The sequence below is a fragment of the Vidua chalybeata genome, chromosome 2, assembly GCF_026979565.1.
Source record: "Vidua chalybeata isolate OUT-0048 chromosome 2, bVidCha1 merged haplotype, whole genome shotgun sequence".
NCBI classification, from domain to species: domain Eukaryota; kingdom Metazoa; phylum Chordata; class Aves; order Passeriformes; family Viduidae; genus Vidua; species Vidua chalybeata.
Genome location: NC_071531.1, coordinates 63063765 through 63077471, shown reverse-complemented (window position 1 = coordinate 63077471; position 13707 = coordinate 63063765). Strand labels below are relative to the sequence as shown.

Genomic DNA, 13707 nt, shown 5'->3' with positions numbered 1-13707 from the left:
TAAAGGTGTCTGTTTTAAATGACAAGCCTACTCAATGGGATGGCTGTTTTCACGAAGAAGCACTCTTATTCACCCTGCTGCAAGGGCGGTGAAAAGAAAGGCAACATAGGAGGAACACCCAGCCAAAACTAAAACTGAGCTGGGATGGCTGCCAGAAGTCTCCAGGCACATCATACCAGAGCACACTTCACATTTCTTCACAGGTCTACTTGGCTACTGGTTAAATAACTACTTTCTCTCCTCTTTTTTCTTTTGTAGCACAGTACATTGCTGAGAGCAGCCCACTGCAAATTGCTTGCCATAATTTAGTTCATTAAATGCAGTAATGCGTTCATATAGACAAGATGCAGTAAGAAATGGCACAGTAAGGAATAGGACTTTTGCCAAATTTCACAAAGACAGCCTGCGCAAATGAAAGCCCTTATAGCTGAAAGAGCACAAGCAGCTTTAATAGCGGGGGAGAAAGCTTAAAGAGGTTCTGTAACATGCTCAATACTTTCCCTAGGAGCAACCCAAATTAAATCATCAGGCTACAAGCTTAGAAAGACCATTTCTCTACTGCTATATATAAAAAATTATGTTCATCACTGTCATTAAGGTTTCCCAGGAAGAATAACCATGGCTAACAAGGCAGGTTTAAATTTTTTTTTTCTTTTCTCCAGATTTCTGTCTCCAATTTCCAGCTACGAAACAAAACCAACCCTTTCAGACTGCACACACATTAAAATATTTCTACGAGAAAAAGAGATTAGCCCTGACTCTCAAACTGTCCTCAGTAAATCCTAAATAACTTTCTAAGCACCTCCTCTACCTAGCATTTGATGATTCATATCTGCACTCCAGTGAGCCAAAGGAGCTCACTCAGCATAGTGGAATGCAACTCAATGCACTGCCACATCCGTATGACAATTTTCAGGTTTGTCATTTTGTTTGTTCAATTAGGAGAGAAAACGATTTTAGGTTCTGTGAAATTCTGAGAGTATGGCTAAGCCAGGTTTTATGTGACAATTTCAGAATGTTGTACTAAATGCAATACATACTCTGTTCAACTTGATAGATATTCAGAACAACCGAGATTTTTGCAACTAAGTCAGGAGATTCACTTGCAGTATTATTCCAGTATTTTGCAATAAAATTAAAAAGAAATGTTCTCTATCTTTTTGTATCTTTTAACTTGTTTAAAAGTCTGGTTTCAGCACACAGTTTCATCCTGCTCAATTCTACTAATTTTCTCAAAAGAGCTTTGCAATTTGACTTCTAACTTTCAAAGCTGTGGTACATATGAAAACACCTTCATGACTAGAGATATTAACTCTATTGTGTCTTTTACAGGGGTGTTTGCAGACAGGTATTTTCTAGCACCTGAATCAGTAAATTGATTTGTCTTCCTTGGCCCTCCTAAGAAAAACACCAAGGCCCATCCCAGCCAAGCTGGAAACACATAGTAGACAATTAGCTCAACATTTCACAGAAGGAAGTGTGTGACACACAGAATAACAATCAGGGTATCTTTTAATCCCTTTATGCTCCTCTGCAATAGCCCCAGCTCCAATCCCAGCCTTTTCAGACAGACAAAATGCACCTGTAGCTTAAATGATTCTGCAAGCAGAATCTGCAAGTCTGCAATCAGACTCCCCCAAATGGGCAAGAATAGTATACGTGTGGAAAGTCAGTTTACAGAGGCACATTCAACACATGGAAGAAGAAATTCCTAAAAGCAGCATTTCACAAACTCCAAATCTCCAATATGTGGAGGAAGGTGGAAAGGCTACACACTTATGGGAAACTGATAGGCTTGATAAGTCACCACCATACGATGCTGTTAAATATCCTCGTGGCTGTTGTGATAAGCTTCCTTTGACCTGCAAGGAGTCTCCAAATGATTCCTGCCTCTAGGGCAATCACCATTCTGCCCTGCTGCAGCCTCTTCCACAGGCAGTGCAGTGTCATTTCAGAATGTCTTTTAACTGCTGTTTTCCTAGATGTAAATTAAAACGCCATTTGGATAGTAAGTCTGCAGTGATCCTTTGGATATGGAAGGCTAGGTAATGCTCAAAAGCCCAGTATCTCTCAGCTGGTAGAACTGACCAACATCTCATCCAGTCACTGGTTATTCACCCCATGGTTTTCCTAACACAATACTTGAAAGATATACATCTCCTGATGGGAATCTCTGATAAGACAGGGTGCTCAGCCATTCAGTGACAACTCTTACCGGTTCCTTGCTTCCTCCCATCCTCCCCCACCACATGCAGCCATTGTACCTCAGCAAACTGAAACAACGCAGACTCCTCCGTTTGTTTTACTGCCCCCAGCACTCCAGGCTGTGACGTGTTGGAAGAGATCTGTCAGGAAAACAATTATACTTGTATTACCTAACTCTTCAGTTTCAGTATCAGACTTCAACATGCTAAATTTATAAACTGTCATAAAAAGATTCCTAGTACTCCAGAGTATGCAAACAAGTCCCAACACACCCTTAGAACAAACAGTATCTTGCTTTCCAGGAAACACATAAACAGGTGATCTCTGAAATGGTTATCTTGAATTATTTTTCAGAAGGGAAATCCTTCCTAGGACCTACAAAATAAGTTTTGAAGGGCTTTCATTTGCCTGCTGATATGTCAATGAAGGGTTAGCAACAAATACTTAACACTGTATTGTATTTCACAGTTCAGTGGAAGACCTGAGACTGCAGAATGGTGGTGATGACAGAGCACGAATTGCTACTTAGCACAGAAGGTAAGTATGGACAGAAACACAATGTGTGCAGGTATTTTGAGATACCAGATCTATCCCATACACTAAGGTAACTGCATTTCATACTGTTTAACTTATGTAAATTAGTTTTGTTGCAAATGACACCTCTGATTAATGTTAGACTTCACTACAAGTATCAATTATTTTGCCACTGACACACATACGGACCATGCACTGGTTAGGTGCACCCTCTCTACAGGATGTTTAACATCCTTGAAAAATAAGGCTAGCTAATTTACATTTCTAATAACTGATCATCAGTAGGCTACTTCTAAACCACATGTTTTAGCAGTGCAGGAGAGCTTGTTTCCTGGCACGCACAAAAAATTTTCTTCAATGGGTAAGGAAAAGCCAGAGTTGAGAAACCCGTAGCAAAGGCATATCTGGCAGCACACAATTCCTGCCTACTACCACATGCATCTGGCACTTCCCTCCTTCAGCACCGTAAAATGAACTGAAACAATTAGGTGAACTGGTATTTGTCTTACTCTTTAGAAGATTCAGCAGTGAAATTCAATATAAGACATTGCTCTACTGACAGTATAAGCACACAGAAGCATCTCAGAAATACTGGAAGATGGATGTTGAATCATTACCACAGAAGTGTCATAAGTGATACTGGAATGAACCAATTCTGAGAAGCATCTAAGTATTGCTTTTCATTGCTGGCACACCAGGCATTTCCTCTTCCTAACAAGAAAAGCCAGCAGGCTGTTTAAGAGCCTAATTACAGGTTATCTACTTCACTCTGGTCATTATCTTTAATCAGAAATAAAGGATCAGTGCTCCAATTTATTTGTAATATATTTGAGACTCCGATCTTAAGCTGGAATTCAAGGGCTTTTTGCACTGATGTTAAAATATCCAACTGAAAAAGAAGTCCCATTTCTTGTGTGCTAGGACTGTAGTGTTATCTGCTCCTGAAGTGATGATTTTTTAGGGAGGAGTATGAAGGTGCATGAGGCAATGGGTAATAAAGACACGTAAGTCAGATTCACAGCTGGTGTGAATACAAGTAATAAAAAGCCCTCACTATGACAAAATTTCTTTCCATATACACTTAATTAAAAACTACCCAGTGTCTTGTAAAATCAGTACATATACAACTAAGTATATCTGTGTCATCTCTTATGACTATTTCAAGAAACAAGTGATGCTTGCAGAGGGCTAGAGTTCCTTGCAATCTCATTTTTGTCATGTTGTATCTATGAAACCCATTAAGATTTGCATGAAACTCTTTCTTCAAAGAAAAAGAACAACAATACACACCACAGTTGCACTTCTAGCAATAACTGAAGTATGTTGACAAAAATATTGTATGTTGCAAAATTAAAGTGCAATTGCATAGAGCTGTTTGGTGGTTCTAGAAGAAAATTTTGGAAATTTTTGATGAAGCCAGTGACTAAAGTAGCCACACTAGATTAGAAACATCCAAATACATGTTAAACCTTAGTTAATAAGGCTCTAGTTTAAAACTAAGTGCAGGAATGACATATCTCCAAATTACAGCTTAAACCACAGTTCCATTATTGCACTTGGGTTTCCACCAGGGTCCTGAACACACTCTCTTGCACTTCAAGTCTTACCAACTTGATAAATGATTCAACAGTATAAACCCAAAAATGAGGGAACAAATAAAAGCATAAATTTTAGTTAAAGACATTTGATTTTTCTTTCAGCTGGGTATCAGATGCTTCTTAAAAGGATACAACACTTAGAAAAAAACCCTTTTTTAAAGAAACGCACCTCTGCAAACTGAAACAATGATGACTTCTGACAGGCTTCTGTAGAATTAGATGTATCAGACTGGCAAGTACTGGAGGAAACCTGAAAAAAAGAGAGTGCAGAGTAAGACCTCAAAGGTGCTTCCCTCAAGCTAAAAACAACAGTGAGCAAAATAAACCATTCAAGAGAAGAAGGACAAGCTAATGTTTCACAGTCCTGGAAAGATTAAATCATATTTACAGATGAAAACATTGTTTAGCGCCCATTTTAATGTATTTGAAAACTGTCTTAGAAAAAAGACCAGAAAAATACCAGGCTTTTCTTCTCCTTTTATGATTCTGAACTTGTCAGAATAGTTTTATACAATAGAATATCAATGGATTATACTAGACGACACACATAACTATCTTGTATTGGTGATGCTATCAACACTGCTATATCTGTAATTTGTCCTATAATTCTGAGTAAGATTACATAGAAGGTAAAAGAATATTTTGAAGACACAATTGATGACAGGAATACTAATTAGAAAAATAATCTCCTATCATAACAGCATGGATATAAGTAGGTAAGGACAGTACAAGCCTAAAATTTCTCAAATCATGTACATAAACATACATTTTGAGGGTGCTTTTGAGAAACAGTGCAAGAAAGTCATAACTGAAAACAAAATACAAAGAAATGACTGTTCAAAACCAAAAGCCTTGTTTGAATTAACACAGATCTTAGCCATGGTGTTCTTATTAGCTAGAAATGTGTTAATCAAGCATTATTCTGTAAAGGAATTCTATCAAATATGACACATTCATAAAGTGTTACATTTGAGTGTAAAAGATGTACATGTGTAACTCCTAGGAGAATGAAGTACTGTTAGTATAAAATAAGGTATGTAATATGGCTTGTAAGAAACAGAAGAAAACGAAGGAGGCTTTGTAAGATTTTATAAAAAGTAACAGGATGGACTTTTTTTCCCTAACTTTTTTCCCTTTTTTCCCCTCAAAATTTCAGTTTACTTAACTTCAAATATAAATATGGGGCTTTTTCTTATTCATTACCTAAACAAGCAAATCAACAGCTTTTATTGGTGAAAGCACATGAGATTTAGCTACTGACTGCACCTGTTGTTAGTAAGCACAAAGCCCCACAGCATGTGCAGCTTGCCCTGCTGCTGTTTGTCTGACATCCTGAAGCACTGCAATAGCAACATTTGCTTTCAAGAATCTGCTACCCACGCTCCCCTGGAAACACTAAATCCAAGTGTAGCAACCCAGAGGACAAGAGAAAATTCACCAACGTGACAATTTGCTTACATATACAAACAAACTTGTTTCTTCCCAGCCAGAAAACTGAGCAACAACAGTGACTCCTGTGATCTATATTTCCACCGTATTTATTAAACACTGAGCAGGATGTTTTATCAGTGTACTATGGGAATACAGCAACCTAAAGGGCCACAAAGAATGTATTTTTAATGTCTATCTTCTGCCTTTTTAGTAGGTTGTGCTACTGATTTCACTGATGTAATGTTTATTACTGACTTTTATCATGTTTCTGTACAGTCTGTTTAAGATGCCTGTGCCTCAACAGTAGTCTGGATTACCATCAGAAAAGTATCTGGCTGCTTTTGAGAGACCCATCTCTGAAGGTCTGAGACTCTGCAAGGTGCAGATATGTAACGTTGCTGCTTGCACGTCTGAGCACTCATTTGGTTATTTTAGGCCACTGCCCTGGTGGAATTTTTAAAGGAATAACCAAATTTTGGACTTGTTTCCCATATTTTTTGCAGTTCAGCCAGCTGCCTTATACTGCTTAGCTCTGAGTTTGGAGCCATTGAGCCATGGACCCCAGGACCACTGTGCTAGAGTGGCAGTGCCCATCCAAGTGGGGCACAGCCCCCACAACACAGGTGCTGTCAGACATTCAGGATGAGCCTTCTCTCTGCCTCGGAGGCCACATGCTGGGGGCTGGGCCAGCAGCCACTTGCTGCGGGAGGTGTGAATCCCAGTTTTCTACGGTTTTGTGTGTAGAGGACAGATTGCTGGTGCTCAGTAACTCAGTGGAGGTTTTGTGGTTGGAACCACTATGCTTTTCCTACCAATTCCTGCTACTCTTTAAAAAGTTAATGCTTTTAGAGTTGCCTTTACTTGGCAGAGCACTAATTGGAGCTTGTTTCTTCTACTCTGCTGCTCCCCAAACATTCTTGACCTGTGGGAAACTTATTATCTCCAGGACTTCTACCATTTGCCAGATTGAACCTGATCAAAGCATTAAAATAATTACCAGAAGGAACAGATGCACAGATAGTGCCATTTTGTACATCTTATTTCCTGCTCTAACAAAATGTCCTCAACATCCCATTTCCTCTCCTGTTTCTTCCTCCAAGCCTTCCCTGGAGCTGCACCGAGAGGTTTTTCACTTCTCATTCACACTTTGCACAGACCCTGCATCACATGCAAGATAGCCTTTTGCTCTCAAAAAGAAGGCCATCACAGGCCTTCCTGTCCCTGCAGGTTACCATAACCTCCTCTAAAACCATCACACCCAACAAGGGTGGAGGAAATCCCTGGGCCGGCCGCACCCTGACTGCTGCGAGGCGTTAGCGCCTCTAGACAGGCCGGCTTTGGAGGCCGCTCCGGATTTCGGCATTTCTGGGCAGTAACCCACAGAGACTCCACTAGGTGATGCTGTAAGGCAAGGAAAGGGCCCGACGGACGAGTACGGCAGATGTCCAGGGAGGCGGACGGGCAAGCAAGGAACGCCGCTCACCCGGCTTCAGCCTTGCTGACAGTAACCTGCGGCGAGGACCGGGCTTTGCCTGGCGCAACCACAGCAGCTGGAGATGATACGTCCGGCATCTCCGCTCAGGTGTTCCGTAAAATATGCTCATACACTTCTGTCTTGTGTAACTGATGAAAGCATCCAAAATGCAGGGGGAAACTCACTGCATATCCATGTCCTTTGCCGACTACCTGTAAGGTCTGCAGCTTCTCTTGCCTGTCTGCTTAGTTACTCCAGCTGCTGCCTAGAAATCAATCGCCTACCAACACTGAATTCTGTATTCTGTTATCTGTTATCTCTCTAGTCTGTCACAAAAATTTGCAAAACTGGAAACATACTGGCAAACACACAGAGATTGCAACTGACAATTACAAAACAATTTTGCACATATGACTGTTGTGCCTCTTCCCATCCTCCTGCTGGCTGGTCACTTCGTTAACTGACATCTGGGCTTCTGACAACTTGCAGATTAAACACTTCACTTGAAAAATCCCTATCCATTCATTTAGCATACACTTGGCAGAACATCAATAGGTGTTGAATACCTTTCATTGGATTAGCAGACCTCTAAGTACAATGTCCTTCATCCTCTCTCAAGTGCTGAGCAAAACTGTGTCAGTGCTGCCTTCCCTCTGTTAACAACTTTAAAATTGTAGAGTATGTAAGACCTCTGCTTACAAGGCCACCCAAGGTTGCATAATCATACATATGCACAGCAGTCAATACACATGTTGACAGCTAATCCTCTGTCTGGCAGATCCCCATTTTAAGAACCATATATGTGTACATGTATCTTAAGTGTATACACACACTTCCATGATAATTTAGACTACATGTTATAATTTAGAGCATTCTTTAAAATATGACACTCTGACCTTTTTTTTAAATAAGAAATACCAATGCTTTCGATGTATAAATGTGTATTTATATACTTATGAGCATATAAAAACAATACATACATTCTCCATAACATAGCAACTTCTGAACCTCTTTCACTAACCATACCTCTGTAGTCACATTAGCACACCATATTCTCTTCCATGTGGATACCAACTCTAATACAACACAACTGACTCCTCCTCTCCACTGAAGAGCAAAGCAGCTTCCCAGTTCTACAATGAATTCTCAAGCTGCTTTCTGAGTCTGTCATACTACCTCCTAGAGCATGTTCTGCTAATCTCCCAAATGCTGGTTTAAGTTCAAGATCATAAGCATGGAAATCCAACCACAGATTCTCTCAAAGGCACGCGAAGATGACCATCTTACATCTCCTCCTCTGTCTACATGCTTGAGGGTGGGAAGACAGAAGAGCTGTTCATTTATTCAAGTCTAAACAGATTTAGGATCATTACTGCATTTGAGAAACACATGCCTAAGAAATATTTGCTCTGTATCTATTCACCACTGAAACATAAGAAAATAAAGGAAAAATGGAAGACACACCAGGGTTGCTACACAAAAGAAATGGAGAAAGTCTCTCAGCACCTGGACACACAGCTGGGGACTTAACTCCTGCAAACACACAATGAGGAGGACTTTGCTCATTTGGGTCTCTTTAAGAATATCAATCACCCCAATCGATCTGGAGGAGGTATTTCATAAAGGGGACCCTCAAAAAGAATCAGAGATGTGCAGTTTCCTGGGAGAGTGCTCTGTCCCTTAAACACTTGTCAGATAGGGTCGGACAATTAAAATATGGTAACTCATTAGTAAGTATGGGCTAGACTATGGCCCATCACAATTCTAACAATCCGCCAACTAGTTTTGTCTAGGCTGTATCTATGACAACTATTTTGCTCTAATTTTTTGGGGAAAGCAGATTACACAGCTTGCTTCTTTGATGTAGAGGGCCAGGTTTCAAAAGAAGACCACAGGCCCAGGAGAGTAAAGTGCAGTTTATACATAAAGTGAATATTTCATCACAAGCAGTACTGCATGCTTCTATCAAAAAAAACCAGGATTTATTGAGGCACACAGGAAGCGTGTCTTTTGCTCAGAATAAGAAAGCTCTGATTAAAAGAACTTTCATGCATCAAAACAATCACACAACATGCTTCTTGATTTGACTCTAAATCTACATGTGGATTTTATTCCTACACTGCCATCTGAAATTATACTACTGAGGCTCTTATAGAATTAAGACACCTCAGCTCTCAAGGTCATAACAAAGACCTTTTTTAAAGGAATGCAGTATCTGTGACTACAATATACCTTCCCTCACATTTAAACCTAACAGCATATTAAAAGCAGCTTCTATGCTCCAAGCTGAGAGATTACAAGTTTGAGAAGGACAGTGTAATTTTAGCACAAAATAATGTATTTCTTTTCACTTCTTTGTCAACTTGGCTTGAATGTTTCTTATTTTTCATGCTGCAGCACAGAAGGCCAGTACCCACACAGCACAAAACTTCCATGGCTAAACTGGTGTGCAAAGCATTGAAGAGTCCTGGCAGTACAGGAGCAATAAATCTCAAATGAACTACACATATAGATTAAGTTAATTATTACTTTTCCTCCCAATAAAACAAACAACAAAAGAGAGCTCTTTCCTAGAGCTAGAGATTTATGGCAGTGACTACTTACTATACCCAACAAATAAGCCACCTTTTGAACAATTTTCAAAGTTGGCCTAAAAACCAGATGATATTATTAATCAGTCTAAAGAAAGACCAGAGATCTCTGCACTACTGGAGATATGCAAAAACACTTACTAGACTCTTTTGTAAAAATGTAAAAACACATTTGTGATGGCAACTGAACTACAAACTTCTTTTTAGACGTAAGGATTTAGTGAATAGGAGCAGATTGCAACACTTCAATTACCTGTTAGCACTTTCTGGGTTTCAGAATGTATATACAATGATGCTGACTTTGTAGGAAATTACTTGTTTATTTATCTGTTAGTGTCGAGGCCACAGTTGTGTCAGACATTGCACAAGCATATAGAATCCTTGCCCAGAAAAGCTTGCAAACCACCTGTTAGTTAACACAACCCTTTTACCTGTGACAATGTCTCTTTATAGGGCAGGCTTGACTTGTGCTAAAGTATCAGCAGAGTTAATACTGAACTGTGCTCAACCTACATTCACAGCTGGGATACAAGACACACATTTCATTCCCAGCTGAAGTTACCTGAGATGTGCCCTAACTTTTATTCCTCACTGGTCAAATATTCCTCTTACAAGCTCTTTAAACTTAAGAGTTCATGGTAAGGGAGAGAAGAGAGTTCCTTACCTCATGTGCAGTAAGTGCATGTTCCCCTGCTAGAAGCAGCATACTAAGGCCTCCCATTTGTGTAGGATCTGTTAAAAGAGTAAAATGAAGTCTTAAGTTGATTCATTTGCTTGTTTAAAAAACCTACCACTTGCACCACTAAAGCCCCAGAAGACTGTTTGTCACAGACACTCTCAGCAAGCTGCCATAAAAGGCAGTTCAAGAGAATCACAAATAACCATTTCTGTACCCTCTGGGAAGGCTTTCAAAGTTGTTTGAAGGATTTAATTGGATTTGTGTGCTTAACACCCCATTGCATGGATTTATAATTCTACTGCCAAAGGTTTTATGCACTACAGAGATGAGTATCTTTAAAACAGCAACTGTAATGATCTCACATATAAATATACACAAAGATGCTCTAATAATGCACAGGTTTATAAGTCGGTGGATGCTCTTACCAAGGGAGCAGTTCCTTCCTTGGCAACTGATCAAATAAAGGGATGGAACAAAACAACATGATCAAGCTCTGAAGCAAAATTTCTATTTTCATTTGTCTGTAATTTAGAGCTGTATTTGGTGGTGAAAAGTGCCAGCCTGACAGCTCTGAAGCACGAAGCCAGAACAGCACAAGCACTGGCCAGGCAAGCTGCCTGCCTACTTGTTGTCCTGTCAATACAATACATAATTGAGGAATGTGAAATGGAGAGATAAATGTTCTTTCTCCAAGTATTTGATACTGACAGCTTTTCCCCTCTAGCCTTCCTACACCTCAGGAGCTCAGAAAATGACAAGAAGTGAAAGCAATAAACTCTGACACTGCATTACTCATGGAGTAGCTTTTCCAGTCAGAACAGTGGTTGCTCTTCATCACTATGAAGACTAATTTTCTGATTTTAGTAGAATGCCTTGGGAGCAATGCAGGCACCTGATTTAACACTGTCACGTAGAGACAGGGAGACTGACAGCAGCCAAATGTCTCATACAACAGCCATAATGTGAGTGGAATTTTTGATGCTTTCAGCTGACATGGGCCAAGCCTGTACCTGTAAACCTCCAAACAGTTTAGGACTACAGATGATCATGGTCCAATTCATGGGAATACTCATCAATGCTGTTTAATTTAGTACCACAGATGCTGTCCAAAGTTTTCCTGCACACAGCATCTCTCACTGACATTCTCAAGGTAAATTTTTCCAATAGTCTTTTAGAAGGGCATTAAATAGAAACAGAAGAAAACAATGTAAATAAACCAGGCTTGTTCACTACCCCATGGATAGAAGAGTGGCAGATTATTAAATAGTACTTAACAGGCATCCTAAATAGCACCTAGCTTCAAACCCAATATTCAACTGGAATTAACCTTTTCCTTCACCACAATAAACACATAGAATGCAAGTGTTTTGGAGGTTTTCATTTTTTTGAAGAAGTTTGCCTTTTTAAATAAAAAAGGAAAAAAAAAAATCACACTTCAATGAAGAGACAAGACACTACCAGAAGTGTAGGATGTAGCAACAGTAAGAGACACAGAAAATGTGAAGGGCCAGTAAGTATCTAAACACAATTCGTAAGTGAAGTGATCCTGTTAGCAACAGCACTTTTTGCCATCCAAGCAGTTGATCAGAAACCATTCAGTCCTTCAAACCAGAGAACATCAGAGCAATTAGGAAGTGAAAAGTGAACACATATCTTGAAAGATAATGCCTGAGCAGGCAGCTGATTTGGAGGAAGGAGAGACTGGAAGAGATCTCCAGGCCCTCCATAAACTTACTGAGCCCCATATTAAACAGTAAGGCCTTGGCTGGTTGCTTTCTGCTTTCTTTACTCCCTTTGGAAGATTTTTGCAGGATTTAGATCTTCTAAGCATTAATGGCTTTCTTCCAGGTTTTAGCTTAAATATACTCAGGGCCAGGTAGTACATGTTTTTCTGGTACTCGCATCTCTAAGATTAGTAACTGTTTCCCTAAATGGTATCTCCCTTTTCAGCATTTACAGGACTTTTCCTACTCTTCTTCCACTTGTTTTCTTGGTCTAAACAATTCAAGATCTCCCAATGTCATCGAGCACATCCATCTCCCATAATTTCAGCAATTCCTATAGCTATCCTCTGCAGTTATCCAAGGTGCAGTTCATCCTCCTTCTATATGGATGACCAGCAATGCAACCATATCAGATGAGGGGAGGTCCTGAAAACACTTTGCCTAACAAACTGCAGTATAGCACTTTCGCATGCCTGCATCACCCTGATGACTCCCAGCTGCTCTTTTTTGCTTTATTTTCATTACCTCTTGGTCCTTTTCCCCCTCCCCAGTTTTGGCCATCTCAAGAACACCCAGTTTAAGACTGTAAAATTCTTGCCTGTATTTTAAATATCTTCTTGGTAGTTTTGGCTTTCTGCCTTTCAATTAAGTAGCTTATCATAACAGAACAAAGATAGAAGTGTGGTTTAGTGTTTTTCTCCCCAAGTAAGCAAATACTTAAACTGTTTATTTAAATATAAAAATTAGGAGGAAGGAAAAAATGTCAGATGAATTGGAAATAAAAGTTTAATGTGATGCTTAAACAACTTCAACATTTATGCTGCAGCTGTAGCAGAGGGTTGGTGCTTAGATGTCTGCTCACGAGAAAAACAAAAATCCTTCTACTAAGGTTTCCAATTACAAAATAACTTCACCTAAGGGAAGACAAAATGTACATATCCAAACACTGCCATATGCTTGTAGTGCCTTCTCAGCACAACAATGTTTCTCTTCTGGCACTAGGAGCTTACTGGTATGAAGAATAATTTTAAGGGGTATTTTACAGAATTTATTCTTAAATCAACAGTAGTGAGAAAATAGCACACATTTGACTTGCAGAACGGCAGGCCATTCGTGACTTTCTCAACAGCTTTTAATATTGATGAAACTTAAAACCATCTCTGTTTGGGAATGACATACTTTGTTAGTACTGGGCTGGTTACAGACTCAGCAGGCTGGCTTGTTCATCTTAGCCATTTCTCTGTCAGAGGAAACAACAAACTGAGGAAGTACTAAGCAGGAAGAAGGCTAGCAGGAACCAACTTCAACCAACTTTACCTGGGTGCATAATTGAGCTTCTTTCTAAAAAACAGAAACTGTGTTTCTATAGGGATATAGCCTACTCCAGAAGTGCCTTTCTTCCAGCCTTTGCCTCACTAAAAAGCATTTTGGCATGGATGGTTTTCTTCTGAAGCAAAAATATGGAAGTACT

General features: G+C 39.6%; 1 protein-coding gene across 5 annotated transcripts in view; it reads right to left on the bottom strand.

The window, feature by feature from the left end:
- The window catches only part of BBX (BBX high mobility group box domain containing), a 134660-nt gene that overhangs the window by 33092 nt on the left and 87861 nt on the right, over positions 1–13707 (bottom strand). For all 5 annotated transcript variants that reach the window (XM_053936270.1, XM_053936269.1, XM_053936267.1 and 2 more), the window contains 3 exons: positions 10498–10565; positions 4507–4587; positions 2265–2345 (listed from right to left, as the gene is read on the bottom strand). In XM_053936270.1, coding sequence (XP_053792245.1) covers positions 2265–2345; positions 4507–4587; positions 10498–10565 — 230 coding nt within the window. The remainder of the gene's footprint in view (positions 1–2264; positions 2346–4506; positions 4588–10497; positions 10566–13707) is intronic.